Here is a 21,065-nt window from a genome sequence, read left to right as displayed (position 1 = left end):
GAGACTATCTCTTGTGAGCTTGATAATGACAAATTATATAGCTTGCACTGTGAGAGATAAAATCCACACATCACCCAAATTTTGATATCTAGATTCTTCAAAAAATTTCATACTTTTAACTTCACTTCTCGCCTTCTTGTCCCTTCTATCCCAATTAAGAAGATGAAGAGTTACATTGACTTCAATATGAAATACTCAGTCATAGTAATTTTCCCCATTTAAGTTAAGTAACACCAAGTGATTCCATTGTAAAATTCTCTGCTTTTTTAGATGAGAAGGAAAAAGATTTCAAAAGAAAATTAATACCCAAACTAAAATTGATTTTTGTTTTCCCAAAAGAAATACTAATTCTTCTTATTCCTATATTACAACTTAAATACATACCTTTGTAAACAAGAGTAAAATAGAACAACTTATATAATTTAATTACACTAATATTTTCTCACATACTTCCGAATCAGTGAGGAAGGAAAGAGAGATGTGGAACTTTCTACACAACTAGATATTTCTAAAAGTTGCAATAGATGTCCATATTGTTGCAATGGCAGAGAAGAGAAACGCTATAGGAGGCAACATTGTTGAAAATATAATAGAGAATTTAATGTTATGTTTTAAATGCTTTTAGTTTTTGAAGTTTTTAATAACGTCCTACATGTGGTGGCATACCTAGAGTAGCAGTTCGATAAGCTCTCCAGATATAGCCACCTAGGACCAGGTGTGTGTGGATCTTAAATTAGAATAGTTTTTTTTTAGTTCGTAGGTGGAGTGTTTAATGATTTTTAGAATCCAATAATAGGTAGTAGGCAGTTTTTGGAATATTCCTGACTTAGAAAACAACTGTCTAATATTGGTAGAAAAAATGTTTCAGATTCTTATCCTTTTTTTGGATAGAAGACATTCTTCTTTTCTAAAATAAGAAGAAAACATTTCACATCCTTTAATAGGAAAAAGAAAGTTAGTTTAAGGGTGAGCCAGTCGGCTATGTAAGACACAAATCGAATTTGGAGAGATATGGATTTTTTTTTTTCATTTTTGTCTTTGTGCAATTTTTCGATGGTCTGAGTTTTGAACGGATTTTTCTTATCTTCTCACTAGAAACAAGTTGATAGTTTGTAGAAGATTAAAAAAGTTTTAGTTTTGGGTCGAATTTGGTATGTTTGCAGAAAATTAGTCTCAGTGCATGGGTAATATCTCCCAAATGAACTGTTGGATTTCTCTCAAATTTTTATATGTTGTTTGAAACCTAGTTATGCAAAATATCAATGGTTGGATTGAGAAAATTTTTTCTGGTTCAAGAGTTATACATGTCTGTTCATGAGTCTATCTAGAGACAGCAAGAAGCAATGTTTTGCAGAAGAATGTACTCTGATGCGTGGTCAATATCTTAGGTTTGAACCGTTGGATTTCTCTCAAATTTTTATATGTTGTTTGAAACCTAGTTACGCCAAATCTCAATGGTTGGATTGAGTAAATCTTTTCTGGTTTGAAAGTTATTCATGTCTGAGTGCAGGTCTATCTGGAGGCAGCAAGAAGATATTTTGGGGAATTTTATTTACAAAGTTTTGTTTAATTGAATCTGATTTTAGTGTGTGATCCTGAAGGTTGTAGATGCCCCTTGAAGCAACTCAGTTGAGTGACTGATTCCTCCTGAGTTTTCCAAGGTGTGGCTCTGCATCATTTTTGGTATCAGAGCTCAGCAAAAGGTTTGGGAAAAAGTAGTTGTGTATATGTTTGTGTGATTGTGAAAGATTGAGAGAAATAGTTTGAGAAGAAGTCTAGGAGACTAGATAAGAAGAAAATAACCTAGCTGAGGAATAATGGAAGAAGAAGAAGCAGAAAGACAAAGCTATAGCCAAAGACATTCTATATTCCGAACAAAGTGCAAGTGCAAGAATAAGGTATGCAAAGTTATAGTTGACAGTGGTTCCTTTGAAAATATAATCTCAGTAGAAATGGTTGAGAAATTGAATCTTCCAAGAGTACCTCATGATTTACCTTACAGAGCTTATGGGTTAGGAGATGAACAGTGGATTGATATGTTTGAATAGTCATATGTTTCTGTTAATATTGGACCATATTTTGATACCATTGAATGTGATATTATGCCTTTAAAAGATTGTCACTTGATTTTGGGAAGATCATGGCAATATGACAGGTCAACCATATATGATTGTAGAGAAAACACATATACCGTCAACAAGAATGGGAAGAAGATGCTTTTATTTCCATTGAAGGATGATACAACATGGAAGGAATCAAGAAGTATAGGTCTTATTGATATGATAGCATTTCCAATGCATGATGAAGTGAAAGAGGAAGTGAAAGAAGTTTTGATAGAGGCAAATGAAACTACAGAGAAGACAACCATAAAGAGTGCAGATGTATGTGAAGTTGGTACAAAAATTTCAACAATGATAGATGTGAGTTGTCCTTTGAAAGGGAAAGAACTTGAAGAGCAGAAAGAAGATAAATTGCAACAAGTAAATGTTGATGAGAAGAATAAAGAGGAAAGTCCTATGGGATTTGAGTGTGAACAATTTGTGGTTGGAACAGTAACATGTCCTTTGAAAATAGAGAAGAGTACAATGTTGGAAGGTACTCCTATGGAAAAGATTTTGGAGGCAACTAATGAAGCCTTAAATATGCATAATGAAGAAAAATGTCAAGAGGAATGGCATGAAGATGAAGCTAAGGAATGTGTAACAGGAAGTTCTAAAGAAGAATCTGATTTATGGGAAAAATTTGCAGCCATTGTGGGAGAATGGAAAAGGCATGGCGGTAGTACAAAAACTCAGCTTGAAGAAGAAAGGAAAGAGTGCAATAATGTTATTGTTCTTGAGCAAAGTTGTAATAAGAAAGAGATATTTGAAAGTGAGATTACTACAGAAGATCAAGATGATGATAAATGTTTAATAAAGGAAGAAGAGATAAATACGATTCTTAAGATTCAAGATGTGAAACTAGTTGATAGTCAAGAAGCAGATAAGTTTATGGTTACTATTGATGAAGATAGATATGATGCACATTACATGGTGTATAAGAAAGCTCATATTCAAAAAGAGAACTCAAATAATCTTAATGCTGATGATATGTTTTCTTCTAATAATGTTTATGCAGGGATGCAGATTTCATGTATAGTGAATCATGATGGAGAATTTTCTGTGACATTTACAGCATTAAAGAATCAAAGCTACAAGGTGGAGAAGTTGGATATTATCTTTGTTTTTCTTGTAGATATGCTCACCCTAGTTCAAAGAAATTGGAAAGTTCGAAAGAAGAATGAGATTCATTTCTACAACACATCATCTCTAGAGGACTTGAGATTCATTCTACAGGGGAGTATGCTGCAGTGGCAGAGAAGAGAAACGCTATAGGAGGCAACATTGTTGAAAATGTAATAGGGAATTTAATGTTATGTTTTAAATGCTTTTAGTTTTTGAAGTTTGTAATAACGTCTTACATGTGGTGGCATACCTAGAGTAGCCGTTCGATAAGCTCTCCAGATATAGCCACCTAGGACCAGGTGTGTGTGGATCTTAAATTAGAATAGTTTTTTTTTTGTTCGTAGGTGGAGTGTTTAATGATTTTTAGAATCCAATAATAGGTAGTAGGCAGTTTTTGGAATATTCCTGACTTAGAAAACAACTGTCTAATATTGGTAGAAAAAATGTTTCAGATTCTTATCCTTTTTTTGGATAGAAAACATTCTTCTTTTCTAAAATAAGAAGAAAACGTTTCACATCCTTTAATAGGAAAAAGAAAGTCAGTTTTAAGGGTGAGCCAGTCGGCTATGTAAGACACGAATCGAATTTGGAGAGATATGGAATATTTTTTTTCATTTTTGTCTTTGTGCAAGTTTTCGATGGTCTAAGTTTTGAATGGATTTTTCTTATCTTCTCACTGGAAACAAGTTGATAGTTTGCAGAAGATTAAAAAAGTTTTAGTTTTGGGTCGAATTCGGTATGTTTGCAGAAAATTAGTTTCAGTGCATGGGTAATATCTCCCAAATGAACCATTGGATTTCTCTCAAATTTTTATATGTTTTTTGAAACCTAGTTATGCAAAATATCAATGGTTGGATTGAGAAAATATTGTCTGGTTCAAGAGTTATACATGTCTGTTCACGGGTCTATCTAGAGACAGCAAGAAGCAATGTTTTGTAGAAAAATGTACTCTGATGCGTGGTCAATATCTCAGGTTTGAACCATTAGATTTTTCTCAAATTTTTATATGTTGTTTGAAACCTAGTTACGCCAAATTTCAATGGTTGGATTGAGTAAATCTTTTTTGGTTCGAAAGTTATTCATGTTTGAGTGCAGGTCTATCCGGAGGCAGCAAGAAGATATTTTGGGGAATTTTATTTACAAAGTTTTGTTTAATTGAATCTGATTTTAGTGTGTGATCCTAAAGGTTGTAGATGCCCCTTGAAGAAACTCAGTTGAGTGACTGATTCCTCCTGAGTTTTCTAAGGTGTGGCTCTGCATCACACATTATTCTAATAAAACTAAGTTGTGATCCATCATTACAAAAATAATATTACAAATACCTTGTTAAAAAGGAGGTTTCAAAATAGCTTTGTTAGGTATAATTTGGCTTTTGGTATGATTCAGCCCCAATTTTCATTCCCAATATGTAGGTGGACACAAATGTCTGACTGCTAGCAAAAAGAGAGCAAGTAGTTTTTTTTATGCCACCAAGATGGTTTTGAGTAAGGCGTTTTTAACAATAGACTATAGGTATAGAATCAATATTCAATATTAACATTTCTTTGTGGCTCTCTTGGATGGGAGGGATATAAAGAAGATTATTAGGAGTAAGTTAATCTAAAGATCTATATCGTGTGTTTGGTTAATAGCATTCTATAATTTGGGCAACCTTTCATTTCCTTTCCTTTACTGTTATACATTTTAGATTTATTTTTGCAAAATACTTAAGTAGGCCCTTCTTTTAGAGCAATGGTATACATTATAAAGTTTTGAATATTTTGAATTCTTAAATTAATCTTTAAAATAACCTAAAATCTAAAATAATTTGAAGATATATAATATTAATCTATATTCAAAGGAATTTGGAGAAAATCTGATATTAAATAAAAAAAATATGTAAAAGATTTTGTAAAACCTTATACTGATCTAAAATCTAAAAGATCTTTTGAAGATGTTGAATCTAAATAATAGTCCAAAATTGGAAATTCTATTACTAATCTAGAATTCAAAGTAATTTATAAAATTCCTAATGTCAATAAAAAATCTAAGAGAATATAAAGATACATTATCTTAATCTCAATCTAAAATTTAAAAAAAATTAGAAAAGGGGAACCCTAATCTAAAATCTAAAAGAACTTAAAATAGTAAATTAAAACAAATTTGAAAAAATCCAAATGATCCTTTAAATCCTAAAAGAGTTGGAAGATAAGATATTACATTTAATTCACATATTTTGTATTATAATACTTAGAAATAACGCAGTATTGAAATTTCTTGAATCACAAAACTTGTAGATTATGAAGAAAAATTCGTTGTATTTTAGATTTTCTAATTTTGATTCAAAGATACATTTTGCAGGAAGGATGACGACATTCATTATTTGCTTGCTACATATACTGTACTTCTTAGCAATCAAATAACCGACAACAATCCTATAGTTATCTAAATCCTATTGACCAAGATTGAACTTTGATCATTAACGTGGGTTAAACTGGACAAATGAATGGAGAACTATTATGAACCAATCTGAAACAGGAGATTGGTAGCAGAAAGAGCATCATCGATCATTTTCCCAAGATTTTGAGATCTTTTTGCAACAACAGGAGCCAATTTTGGTGCCGTCCGATTCATCTCATCGAGACAAGTATTGACATCTGTCAAAGCCCCACTTTGTAGACCATTCACAAAATCTCCATCTGCATCATCAGGCTTTTTCAAAATCGACAACGACTGAAGAAGCAGCCTCTGCCCACTTTCATAGAATTCTATGCACTCCTCAAGAACAGCTAAAACTCTTCGATTACCCTGCCCTTCGCTCCTGTTAAGACCCACAATAAATTCTCTAACTTTTATCATCTCGACCAACGATATGTTCGCAGTTATCACAGCCAGCCGCGAGATGTTTGCATTGAGAGCCCCTGGATATGGATTTAACGAAGAAAGACAGAATTTTTGATCCACTGCCTTGTTGCAAACCTCACCAATTGTAGATTCTGAGGAAGAAACAAACATGAAAACACTCACCATGATCACCATTAAAAAGCTCAGAGATTTAGCAGTGGAAGGAGCCATGGTTGATGAAAACTTGCAGAGTTTTTGGACATTAATGGTTTTCTGTGAGTGGTGGATGTGATTTATAGAATTTGGTGAGCGGTTACGGTTGAAATCTGTCAGAAAGTTCTTGGCGAATATCATACGTTATGAATGGCTATCTTGAGCAAGCATTAGTAAGTGATTGAGGTGTTGTAGGAACTGACCAATAGTGTTTCGTGAATGATTGCTATTCTTACCAGAAGATTGTTTCTTGACCCCTCTTTTCAGGTCCACCTGGTTTCTTATTATTGGTTTGTGCCGGTAAGGTCTGGATAATTTCAGTCCAAGTTTTAATTGGTTTTTGATTTATTTGGGATAAAATGGGTGTAGGGATGGTTGACTTTGCGCATGTGTAGAGCTCTTATACATCGGATTCTAAAGATTTCTTATTTAGTTAGCTTTCAGATTTTAAGTTTGTTATTGCCTCTGTCACTATATTGAAGTGGTGGAGATCTACCTCTACTCAAAACTATCATATTCTACAAAGCTTAAAAAAATTGATTTATACAAATGTTTCTAACATACTTATGTACAAATGAGTTAATTATAAAGCTAAAGTCTATTATTAGTAAGTTTGTGATATCTTTGTTAACTCATGATTGATCGTTTGGTTACAAGCGTAATGGAGAATTAGAATGCATATTGGGAATAGGAATAACTATTTCAATAACAACTTTATTTTTGGAATGGGTATAAGTTCATTTTAGAGGCAAAATGGAAATATGTATTCCTATTCCCTATTCCAATTCACGAACCAAATGGAAAATAGAAAACATATTCCAAATTTTCTATTCCTATTCCAACAACCAAATAGGCATATGGCACTTGTTACATATGATACTCATTAATATGATTTGACTTATTGTTTTTCCTTTCACTCCTTTAAAATTAGTATTTGAGGGATTGGGTGCACAATAAATACATAGCTAATATAAGAGTGAGAGAGCATAGATTTCGACATTAGTTAAAGAAGAAGAATTTTCAATACGAAATTTTATCTCATATCTCACACAAAACTAAAACAAGAGCAATACATGTATTTAGAATATCTATATTAATACTATTTGTATTCATATATACAAATGTATTTATGATCTCTATTCACACATATATATTCTCACATACTTCTCATTTATTTTTACTTTTTTATTTTAATTGCTTAATTTAATGACAAATTTTAAGTCTTCTATAATGCACATACCACTAAAACAAGATCAATACATGTATTTAGCATATCTATATTAATGCTATTTGTATTCATATATACTTACACATGAAATACTTATTTTCACCCGTTTATATATGAAGAAGTTTTATGTTGTATCATGTTCATATAATGAAAACAAGTATTTAAGGTACCTTTATCTCTATTTAAATATTTCCTTACAAGTTTATTATTTATTTTCAATTTTATATACATATTTAGAAGCATCATGTTATATGGTGTATTAAAGTAAAACTAGGTCAATTGTATTTTTAGGATATTTATACTACTACTATTTCTATTCACATATATTGTTATACATTTGTTATTTATTTTCACTCTTTTTTAGATATAAGAACATTATCCATAATACTTACAATATTTCCAATATTTAAGGTCACAAGAACTTGCCTTGCCTATATTATTTTGATATTTTCACCTCTTTTTAGATATAAGGACATTATTTATAATACTTAATTCATTCCCAATATTTGACTTTGTAACTATATTAAAGTGGTGGAGATCTACCTCTACTCAAAACTATCATATTCTACAAAGCTAAAAAAAATTGATTTATACAAATGTTTCTAACATACTTATGTACAAATGAGTTAATTATAAAGCTAAAGTCTATTATTAGTAAGTTTTTGATATCTTTGTTAACTCATGACTAATTGTTTGTTTGATTACAAGCATAGGAATGGAGAATTGGAATGCATATTGGGAATAGAAATAAATATTTCAATAGCAACTATTTTTTGGAATGGGTATAATTAGCTCATTTTAGAAGCAAAATGGGAATATGTATTCCTATTCCCTATTCCAATTGACAAACCAAATGGAAAATAGAGAACATATTCCAAAGTTTCTATTCCTATTCTAGCAACCAAACATGTGTCAAATAGATATGGCACTTGTTACATATGATACTCATTAATATGATTTGACTTATTATTTTTCCTTTCACCCCTTTAAAATTAGTAATTGAGGGATGGGGTGCACTCTCATTAGGGAACTACCAACTTTGACTTATATGGTAATATATGATACTCATTAATATGATTTGACTTATTACTATGTCCCTTTTTATATAAATATAATATAATATTCTAACATTGTCTGAGACACATTGTCTTTTTATGATTATTATTATTATGAGGTACACTCTATTCCTTTAACATGATCTTAGTTAGGCATAGGTTCTTTTTGATCTCTACAATCTCTGTAGCCTATACTCTAGTCTTGATTTCTTTTGCTAGTTCCTTTTGGATGCATCACATCACGGGCTATTGGACCTAATTTTTTAGGTTAAGTATTTTTTATGGTTTGGAGTTTTTTATCAGAAAAATTTTCCATATGTTTATTTCTTGGCCACTAGATTATTTTGGCAATGACCCTTTGTTTGCTGACGAACTAGTTTTTCCTGGTATACTCAATGCTCTTTTTTTGACATCAGGGGTCATTTTGCAAACATTTTTTTGCCTCGACGGTCATTTGACTATCAAATTTGGGCTCATCCTTTATCAATGTCAATGCCATGTCAGCACTGCATCATCAACCTATTTTCCCTTAAAGCTCTCTTTGGACCTACCTTAAGTTTTTTGCTCATATCTTGGGCATACAAACTCCATTTTCCAAAAATAAGATATCACTAGAAAGATATTTCTGAGCCCATCATAGTGGTAAAGGTGATTTTCAATTTTGAATGCGTCAAGAGGGGTCAATTTTAATATAATTTATTTTTGCAAAGTTTATGTGCTTTTGAAAGTATCATGATCAAATAAGATTCTTAAGAACAATAAATAGATATACCTAAGCAACAATAGAATACATAATGCTTTATCCATACTGTGCCTATGAGGTTCCTTGTTTGTTTGCTGATGAGTTGGGAGCCATGCTAACCTTTTTTTTATCCCATTATTTATCTTTTCTATGAAGTTTCTCTAGCCAAGTCATCTATTTTGTTGGCCTTCACCATTATCTTAGCCTGTATTCAACCATTCTTGTAGGTAAATAATTCACAGCTCTATTAATGTTATTTCAATTCACATGAATTAAACATGTTTTGTAGGTAAATAATTCACATCTCTATTAATGTTATTTCAATTCACATGAATTCAACTTGCATTAAGGTTATAAACTATGAAATAGAGATATTAAATGCACAATCTTCAACTTGCATAGATATCAACCATGAAATGAAGATATTTGCTGCATTAAATTTATTGTTGAAGATTTTTCAAATTATAGTTTTATTTCAAATTTCATATTTTGAAGAACTTGTTTGATCGTGAATATTCACTTGAATTTATCTTGCCTCTAAATACAGATGTATAAACTATCAGTGTTGGAGCTCTATTTCTCATGATAGATTTTGAGTTTTTGATCACTTCATGTATAAATTTTTCTGGCTCTAAAGAAATTTTTGGATGGAGATGCCATAATAATGTTAAATAGCTTGGCAGTGATTTGGTTTTGATCAATCAGGCATGCTTCATGTGTCTAGACTTTATCTACTCAAAATTTAGCTCTTGTTTATGGCCTATTATTATTATGAGCTTTATAAGTTTATATAGTTCATTTCTCCATTAAAAATTGCTATTAATATGAGTCAATGGTAATATATGATACTATCAACCATATATTACCAACCATAATTATTCAAAAGAAATACTAAGTCTATATTATATCTAAATATATTTATTGCTAATGGAATAGATTTTTATTATTATTACTAAATATAATATAAATAAAATAAAAAGTTTGTTAGAATCTGAAAAGATTAATAACCCAGAAAACTAGTGCAAAGAGTAAATATCTAAACTATGAATGCAAATGATACAAAATCAAAATAGCATCATAGAGTTAGTCTCCAAGAGAGTAATGCAAATGTTGGAAGCAAAATAGCATTAAGAGGATGCAAAAATAAGAGATGCAAATACAAGCCAGGTAGCATGCTTATATAGGCTAGGAAGAGAGAGGAGGTGGCAACACCAACCAATGAGGAGCAACCATCTATCGGACTAAAGATAGCAAAGTATCTTCCCAAGATAGCTAATGGATGCTCACATGTAGGAAGGTGACACCTCACAACCATTCACCTAATAAGACATGCTTTATTAACCTAAGTGAGATTATTAAAAGTGTAGGAAAAACCTAGCAAAATAGGAAAAAATAAAAAACTACACTAACAAAGTTTAATTTGATTTGCATAGACAACCCAAATCCAAGCCACCAATCTGAATATGCATCAATAATGAAAGATCAATGGGCATAAACAACCCATATCCAAGCCATAAATGCAACTTGTAAGTATAGACCACTTACAACATTGCACAACTTGTAGACCCAACAAGTCATCATGCATATCCAAACCAAAATATTGATAATCATATCATCATGAGACTAATCTAAAATATGAATTGAGTATACAATGACATCAAATCTTAATCTCCAAACATACACTACCATAAACTCACAATGCTACCATAGTCAATATATACCATAAAATGTAATATATCACTAAATAAATCATGCCAAACTTGTACCAAGTCTAAACCAATGTGTAGAGGTTGGTAATATATGGTTGATATATTTCAATATAATATATTACCGGATGTGACACATATTTTTGAATATTTTTATTCCAAATAAATATTTAAATATGAATTTTCTACTATAACTTTTCCAAAATAAAAAAACTCTCGTGTCTGACCACCTTAACTAATTGAAAACTTTACCAAATTAATTTATTTTTCCTTATACTAGGCAAAACATAGAATGTGACGCAACTTTTGGATTTCAAAAATGTTATACCATTTGAAAGTTATAGTTATTTTTCAATCATTATTTCAATCAACACTATACAAACATCTTCATTAAAAATTAACTAATAAATCCTTATTGAACTTATAATTTGACAACAATTATATCGATGGAATCTTGAGAGTGTTATAAAAAAGACCCTTTTCATTTCATTGAATTTTGATGAAAATAATATTGACAGATGGCTACTCGAATTCTGAATGTTAGTGAAACCTGTCTCAAACACTTTTTTGAATTGACCAAATAGGTTTGGTAAATACCAAGCCAAATTGGGTACCCAATACTAGATTAGGTACTCGATATAAGATTGGGTACCCAAAAAGTGGCAACCAAAATTCTTTCAAACATTCATAGCCTAGCCCAAAATTTGAAAATTTTGGAGGGAAACCAAAATTTGGGAAGTGTGGACATTATTATTATTAACTCTTATTATTATTATTATAGTAATATTACATTATTATTATTATTATTAAATATAATATAGTAATATATATGATTATTATTATTACTAAATATAATATAGTATCGGATCTAAATATTATTTAAATAAATGATAGTAAAAGACATAATATAGTAAATCTAATCACTTGAATGCAAACACCTAATATATAGTAAAGGACATATATGAGGGTGCAACCATCTATTAGTCCTTTATTATATTATGTCCTTTACTATCATATACTATATTCATGTCTTGGGCTATGGGGTTTACTATATTATATTGAAATATATCAACCATATATTACCAACCCAAGACATAATGATAGTAAAGGACATAATATCTAGTAAATATTATTGAGTAGTCAACGAAAAGCTCTTTGAGAGCTCTAAAAATTTACGTATTTTTTTCTACATAGAATTCAATTTTGAAAAATTGAATTCAACCATATATTGAAAAATTTCTATCAACCATTTATTACCAACCTAAGACATAATGATAGTAAAGGACATAATATAGTAAATATTATTAAGTAGTCAACGAAAAGCTCTTGGAGAGCTCTACACATTTACGCATTTTTTTCTACATAGAATTCAATTTTGTCACACAACTTGTAAGGCGTAAAGAAATTGATAAGTGGGAAATATTTTCCTCACATTTTCTAAGTCCAAAAAACCCTAAAAGCAATCTAACTCAGAGGTTCCAAGATAAATCGACATATAGACCTAGAGGCAAACACAGACACGTAGGAAGCCTAAAGACTATTATCATCTTTATCATTTCAGATTGGTGGCTTGGATTTGGGTTGTCTATGAAAATAAAATTAAACTTTTTATGTTATTTATATTATATTTAGTAATAATAATAACAATATGTTCCATCAGTAATAAATATATTTAGATATAATATTGACTTAGTATTTCTTTTGAATAATCATGGTTGGTAATATATGGTTGATAGTATCATATATTACCATTAATTCATATTAATAGAAAATTTTAATAGAGAAATGAACTATATAAACTTATAAAGCTCATAATAATAATAGGCCATAAACAAGAGCTAAATTTTGAGTAGAAAAAGTCTAGACACATGAAGCATACCTAATTGATCAAAACCAAATCACTTCCAAGCCTTTTAACCACTCCTTAATAGTAGTTTCTCTATCACCAAGTTTGCAGCAGGGTCTCTGTTTATTTTTGGATCAATAGTATTACCACGTTTGCAGCTTTAATATTAAAAATTAAAGCTTTAATGGCTACATACAACAATGTGTGAGCAATCACTGCTTTACAGGTTGAATCAATAAGAACTTATAGAATGACAAAAGATCCAACACATGCAACTACAAACACAAACCTGAAACCCTTCTGTTTTCTAAACACTCACTTGATCTACTAATCAACTTTCTTCTTTGCTCTGCAACTCTTCAACTTATCGAGTGAATTAGATTCATTCCTTTTGTCTCTTTGCAAAACTGGTTTCCCTCTCTTTTCAAACTTGAACTCACCTTTCTTATTTATTATCTTAACATTAGATTATTTATTATTGATTTACTACATTTATATACCATTCTTTCTTTTCCTTTTGGTGCACAATAAATACATTGCTAATATAAGAGTGAGAGAGCATAGATTTCAACATTAGTTAAAGAATAATAATTTACACTAAGAAATTTTATCTCCAGCTCACACAAAACTAAAAGAAGAGCAATATATGTATTTAGGATATTTATATTCATATATACATTTATGCATTTATGATCTCTATTCACACATATACATGCTCACACACTTCTTATTTATTTTTACTTTTTCATTTTAATTATTTAATTTAATGACAAATTTTAAGTCTTCTATAATGCACATACAACTAAAACAAGATCAATACATGTATTTAACATATCTATATCAATACTATTTGTACTCATATATACTTACACATGAAATACTTATTTTCACCCTTTTATATATCAAGAAGTTTTATTATATCATTTTCATATAATGAAAAAATAATAATAATAAGTATTTAAGGTACCTTTATCTCTATTTAAATATTTTTTTAAAGGTTTATTATTTATTTTCAATTTTATATGCATATTTAGAAGCATCATGTTATATGGGTGTATCAAAGTAAAACTAGGTCAATTGTATTTTTAGGATATCTATACTACTACCATTGCTATTCATTTATTATTTTTTTTCACTCTTTTTTAGATATAAGAACATTATTTATAATACTTAAAATATTTCCAATATTTAAGGTCGCAAGAACTTACATTGTCTATAACATTTCGACGGTTGCCTGGTTTGTACTAATTTCTTATTTCTTATCTTTTTAGATTTTTATTTTTGTTTAAACTGGTGTATAGAGATTCTTTGTAAAATTGATAAAATATGTTTGTAATCATATTTTTTTATGATAATTTTTTGTTATCTATATTAAAACATAGTCTTGCAAGGAAAGAACCTACATCACAACAATAAATTGTGAGCCTCTTATCTAGGTAGTCTTGTGCTTGAGTTTATTCGAGCTTAATAAATAATAATAAAAAAATTACATCACATTGTAATTATTAATCTTGGCTTAGGCTTCTTATTGATTATATATATATATATATATATATATATATATATATATATATATATATATATATATATATATATATATATATATATATATATATATATATATATATATATATATATATATATATATATATATATATATATATATATATATATATATATATATATATATATATATATATATATATATATATATATATATATATATATATATATATATATATATATATATATATATATATATATATATATATATATATATATATATATATATATATATATATATATATATATATATAGAGCCTTGCAATTACATTAAGAAACTCATCCCTCACCTTAAGGTACATAGGTCCTATTTTGGCTAAATCATAAAGTGTTCGAATTTGTGATCACACCACATGGAATTGATTATTTAAATTAAAATTATCATATTTTTTGATAAAATTCCAACTATTTTAGTACATATTGAAGTGATCATTGTTATACCATGGTATTTGAAAGAATTCAATGTGCATTAATACTTGAAATCCTATACATTACAAAGAAAATAGTTTCTAAGAACATTTCATTTTGGAGCACTACAGGAAGTTGAATATTCATCAAATCATTTGCGACACATTCATCCTCAAACTTTGTCATCTTCAATCTTCGTATATGACCATAGATTCTGTTTAGTGAAAAAATTCAACCTAAGAGAATGCAACCCTTACTATTTAATGATCTCACCAAGGTAGCATTGAATATTGCTAGTCTCAAAGCTCATGCATACTAAAGATAGAGACAACATAAATTCTAAGTGAAAACATCAATAAGATCAATATTTTGAGTATTAGAGTAGTTTGTATGCACTAAGGGAGAAAATATTGAACATGCACACCCTAAGATCGAGGGTCCACATGGGTCGCCATGTGGATCCCATGATTTAATTTTTAAATTTCCACCTTAGCCAGTCTAGTTGGCCATTTGAAATCAAATGTTGAGCCCATTTGGAAATGTCTAACCATGTGTTGCAAGAGGAATCACATAAGACCTAGGAAAAAAATTTCATCTTTTCTATTTATTGGGATATGCATGCTTACTAAGGTACATACACGATTTTTCTTAAATCTAGTGGTTAGGGTGGATGCATAACGTATTACTACTATGACATCCTATCCATCACCTTGACTCCCAATACTTTCCATGACCACCTTACATAGCAACATGCAACTATATTTACTACACATAAAGTCATCTTAATTTCCCTTAATTGGACTATATTTCTCATCCCAATTCTATTCAATATGAGCCCTCTTATTTTCATATTGAGGAACTTAACATCCCTTTTACTCCTTCCCATTCTAGAGTCTTCCATCAGTTAGGAGACAAAATGAGCTCAAATAAGAACATTGCAACGAAAAAAAAATTCCATTATCTACTCATGCATGGACCACCTTTTTCTTTGAATTCATAGGTATTTCATATTTGTCTATTTTTTGTATTTTCTTCTTTCCTATTTTTCCACTTTCATTTGACTACTAACCATTGTGTTTTTTCCCTTTTTCTTCTTCTTTTGGTTGCAAGACAAACTACCATATTTTTTCATGATTCTCAATATTTGAGGTGAGGGAGGCATACAAAAATGAGGATCTATGGGAGCTTGTGTGTCATTTTGTCTTTGACAATTGTGATGATAACTCTCCTTAATAAGGCCATCCCTCGCCATTGGCCCATTTAAATATATTTTTTTAGTTAAAATTTTCTTGTCTCCCTAACACATACTTCCATCATGTGTCATTTTGGATATCTTAAATTTGAAATAGATTTTGTGTGTTCCATTATGTTTTTAATACTATTTAAAATGTGAACATTAACACTATAAATGTCAACGAAATAAAACTCTTGTGTTCTAGTGTTGTGACATCTTTACAGTGAAGGAAATAATTTTTTTGGTTGTCAAGCATCCCTATTCATTTTGTCCATCTACTATGCATATCTATATTTTTGTTTCCACTTTTTGTAAAGTTTTATTTGTTTTGATAACAAAAAGTAATGGGGTTTATGGGTTTTATAATCTTTCTTGTTGATGGGTTTTCCACAAATGTGAATGGGGTGCATAAATGCATTGTATTAAGGGTCTAATATGCTAACTAATTCATGGATTAATGATATTTGTAAATGAGATGAAGTTTTATTTCATTCCCTCTATTGTAGATGTTCCATGTTTCCTTGTAGATTTAATTATGGTCTTTTAATTAGTTATGTACCATTCATTGTCTATTGCAAAATAATTTTCAGTCTAAATTTTGGTGATTTGGGTTTTGCAAGTAGGGTATTTTTTAGTGGCTAATATTCGCTAATTGGCTAATTTTAGGAAATTTTGGTTAATAATTTAGTTCTTAAAAATATTTAAAATTGCCACTTTTTTATTAAATTTAGTTATAAAAAATATTTAAATAGTTACAGATTCGCCAATTAATAATAGAAATTATTTTTATTTTTCAAAATAATGTAAGATTGACCAATATTTTTATATCTCTTTTTCAAGGGGGGTTGCTTAAAGTTTACTTTGTTTGCAAGTTTTTTATATTTTTCATAAATTAATTTTTTGTGGGATTTTTATTTCCTCCTTATTTGTTAGATTTACCAAATTATGGGTTTTGAATATTCTACTAAGGATTTTAAACTTTATTTCTAGAGTTAAGGCTAGCCAAAATTTCCTAAATGGTGATGTAATGATAAATCTTGCTCACCAACCCTGTTTGCCTTGGGGTCTTCTCTTGGCCACTTCTATAGCCTATTAGGGCTCTTCACTACCCTAACTCAAGAGGGTTCCTAACTCGAACCTCTTCTCTTCAATTTGTCAACATCAACATTAGAACCAACTCAACCATAAAATTGCCCTTGGATGTCTTCTTGCATCCCCTATACCGAATAACCAAATTTGATAAAAAAAATCAAACATGGAGAGGAAGGCTTATTACTAAGGTTTTGGGTCTATTACAACACCAAAAAACCCTAATTTCATTGAAATCCCTATCAATTTCAAGATCTAGTACCAAACTATCATGATTTGGGCTACAAGGAATTAGGCCTACTTTCTTACTTTTTGATCGATAACTCCAAATTTTATCAAAAAAAGTGCCAAAAAAGTTTCACTTCCTGATACCTTTATAGATCCTTTCAATATTTACTAGTCTCCACTCCTCAAACTATTTGTACAATGGAATGCTATATAATAGCCTAAAAATAAGGGTTTTAAGGTCTTTGAACAATCTACACAAGGGTTTACTTTCTCACCTCCCAAAATTCATCACCCAAACTTATCCTTGGGCATGAGGCCTCCTCATGCTTCTTTCTTCCTCTCCAAATTCTCAAATTGAAGAATCCAATGCATTCAATCCACTAAAAGACTCTTGCAATGCTTTGTGTTCCCTAGCTATGCCCTACTGGCTCGCCTAGGGAATCACTATAAAAATAGGTAACAACCTTTCTAGGGCCCAAAATTTTACACACATATGGTACAAGGATTAATCTCACCAATTCCAAGAGCTTGTACAGATGCTAGGGTGGAATGGTGAGTTATGGTCCCATTTACACAAATTGTTTGGTTCAGACAAGGGAGAGTGCACAAAACTAAAGGATTTAAAATAACAATGAAAATGAACCAAACACACTAAATAAAAAATCAAAAAATATACTAATTACAAGGACTATCTCATTCACAAGTCAAAATTATGAGTTCAATCTGTTGAGACACCATTAACAAGGAAATACATCTAAATACTCATAAAATTTTCTCATTCATAAGTTACCTTCCTCCAAAACTATATCCAGCCCATGTGATAGCTCGGGGAAGACCTTATATAGGTGTATAACTTCTGATACAATATCTTAGAGGTAGTTACACAACCATATGAATGAAGTTTCTCTTTTGCAAGAAAAGTTGTCATGACAACTTTTGTAATTTTGCAAAATTGTCAAGCAACTTTACAATTTTTGTCCTAGTTAGGCCAAAATTGGTCCAAATCCCATGAAACTCCACCAAGTGCCTAGTTATTTCACTTATGACATGAGAACATCATTCCACCCCTTCGTTTCCTAATCTAGCCCTCCAGATGCACAATTTGCATTCTTATCAACAATGACAACAATTTGACTACACTAAGCAACTTGGATGAGTAGGTAGTAATGAAGACCCAATTAGAACTCCTAATGGATAATACCTACCCTAGGACTCTCTATCCCTCTTGATTCCACTAGTGGTTTGGCTAAGGCCATTACAAGCCAAAACTCATATAGGGACCCTAGGTTGTTAGATAGCCTTACCTAGGTGCTCCTAAACCATGCTCTCCACAAGATAAAATCATTTCACTCATGTAGGAATTATGTCAGGATCTATTCCTATCTTCTTGAAATCTACATCTACCACCCGTGTTGCCTTTACATTGGCTTATTCTTCCACTTGATGAGGTGTTCCATGTACACCTTGTGCCCAATAGTTTTCTTGACTCTTGAATCTACTACCTTCTCTACCTCTAGTTGCATCTTGTGAGGTAGGACATTAGATGCTACATCCTTTCTAACCTCCTATATGTTCAAATCAACTTCATTTAAAGGTCCTTTAAACATGGATAGGTCTGCCACATTGAAAATTGGTGAGATGTTCAAGTCATTAGGTAGATCCATCATGTATGCATTGGCTCCATATTTAGCTAGGGTCTTGTAGGGTCCCACTCTCTTCACCTATACCTTGGTAGGTACTCCCTTCTACAACCTAGACTTTTTCAAATGTAACATGACATAATCCACTATTATAAATTGAACATCATTCCTCTTCTCATCCATTTTAGCTTTCAAGTTTTGTGTAGTTTCTTGTATAGTCTTCTTCACCTATTCTTGAATCTCTTTCATGGTTTGAGTGAAGTCTTAAGTCTATCCACTCTTGTATCCCATAGCTCCAAGGTCCCTAAGCTAACACACACCCCTTGGATGCATCCCATAAACAATTTCAAATGGCCTCCTACCTATTGTCATGTTCGGGTAAAAGTACACAGTTGTGTCACCTTTCAAGCTAACTTATTAGAACAACTGAATTTGAGTATTTCTGTCTAAAAATATTTTTTTTAAAAACATATGGGTATGTGTAGGATCATGGTCAACTAAACTATGGCCTTAAGTGGCAGTGAAAAACTAGCAAATTAGGGTTCTTTCAACTTGACACATAATTTTACAGTGGTTTTGAAATTTCTATCAAAAATTTGTAAGAAAATAATCTATAGGAAATTGAATGTAGTTTCTAAAAATTATTTGATTGGTCAAAAGTTTGGATTTTAATGTAGTACTACAAAAAATTTAGGGTGAAAATAAAAAGTAGGTGTATGTTTGAGCACCTTAATCAAAACTAAATGATAATAATTTTTAATATAATTATAGATATAAAAAGTAGACTCATCCCAGATGTGATGCATATTTTTGGGTATTTTTATTCTAAATAATTAAATAATAATGTATTTTCTACTATACTATTTTTAGAATTAAAAAAATCCTGTGTCTAACCACCTTAACTAGTTAAAAAAATCAAAATTAATTTTTTTTTCTCATACTAGTCAAAGCATAGAATGTGACACATCTTTTGGATTTCAAAAATCTTATACAGTTTGAAAGTTATAACTATTTTTCTATCAGTATGTCAATCAACACATTATAGCTAACTCCATTAGAAAATAAGTAATAATTACTTACTTAATTCATAATTTTATAGACATTATATCAATAGAAAGCTGAGAATGTTCTCAAGAAACCCTTTTTGTTTCATCAATGTCAAAAACACACAACAACAACCCAAAAACATGTTTTAAGGACATTTTTGGTGTTGACCATGGAGGGTTGGCATCTAGAGAAAAACCAAGCGTAATTGGATACCTGATAGTATCGATTACTCATTCCCAAATCGGATAACTATTCTTAAATCAGATATCCATTTTTTTTTCAATTTTTTTTTTTATAATAGTATGACTCCTTTTTAGGATATTTAATATGTATTTTAAAGGCTTTAAGAACCTTAACCATACATATAATGGTTCCAAAGGATCAAAAGGGGTCATAGGGTACCCATTAACACTCTTTAACCCATTCAATCACAATATGTGTGCTTATGGATCCTAGGACACCTAACCACATAAATGACGTGATCTAATGACTCAAAATGGGCCTTAGAATACCCTATTACCCTTTTTGACCTATTCGATGACACTAAGTGTGCTTAGGGGTCATAAGATACTTTATTATCCCTTTCGACTCATTCGAACCCATAATATATATTTCTAGGATCCCTAAGAATGTATTTTCTTATTTAATGGGTCTAAAGGGGTCATAGGGAGCTTTATGGTCCCATTCAACAAATTCAAACACATGATGTATGTCCCTAGGAACTTATGACCCCTTTGGACCCATATAAATGATTTTAATACATCCCTAGGGTCATAGGACACCCAGAGACATATGTTGTCATGAAATGTGTCAAAAGGGGTCATAGGTTATACTATGACACCTTTCAACCCATATAAATGATTATAATATATCCATAGGGGTCCTACGACCCCTAGACAGATATGTTATAATGAAATATGTAGAAAGGGGTCATATGTTATCCTATAGCCCCTTTCGACCCATATAAATGATTATAATATATCCCTAGGGGTCTTAGGACCCCTAGAGACACATGTTGT

The 21,065-nt window shown here is 30.6% G+C and overlaps 1 protein-coding gene across 1 annotated transcript; it reads right to left on the bottom strand.

Annotated features, from left to right (window-relative positions):
• Window positions 1-5,720: 5,720 nt before the first annotated feature.
• LOC149565252 (putative invertase inhibitor) lies at window positions 5,721-6,401 on the bottom strand. Its single transcript, XM_089816287.1, has one exon. The coding sequence runs from the start codon at window positions 6,399-6,401 to the stop codon at window positions 5,721-5,723; it is 681 nt and encodes a 226-aa protein (XP_089672413.1).
• Between the last annotated feature and the right edge of the window lie 14,664 nt (window positions 6,402-21,065).

This window comes from Cupressus sempervirens, chromosome 3 (genome assembly GCF_028749045.1).
Source record: "Cupressus sempervirens isolate cs-2001-9-10 chromosome 3, ASM2874904v1, whole genome shotgun sequence".
NCBI classification, from domain to species: Eukaryota; Viridiplantae; Streptophyta; class Pinopsida; order Cupressales; family Cupressaceae; genus Cupressus; species Cupressus sempervirens.
The sequence above is the reverse complement of the archived record's forward strand: the minus strand, read 5'-3'. Positions and strand labels throughout refer to the sequence as shown.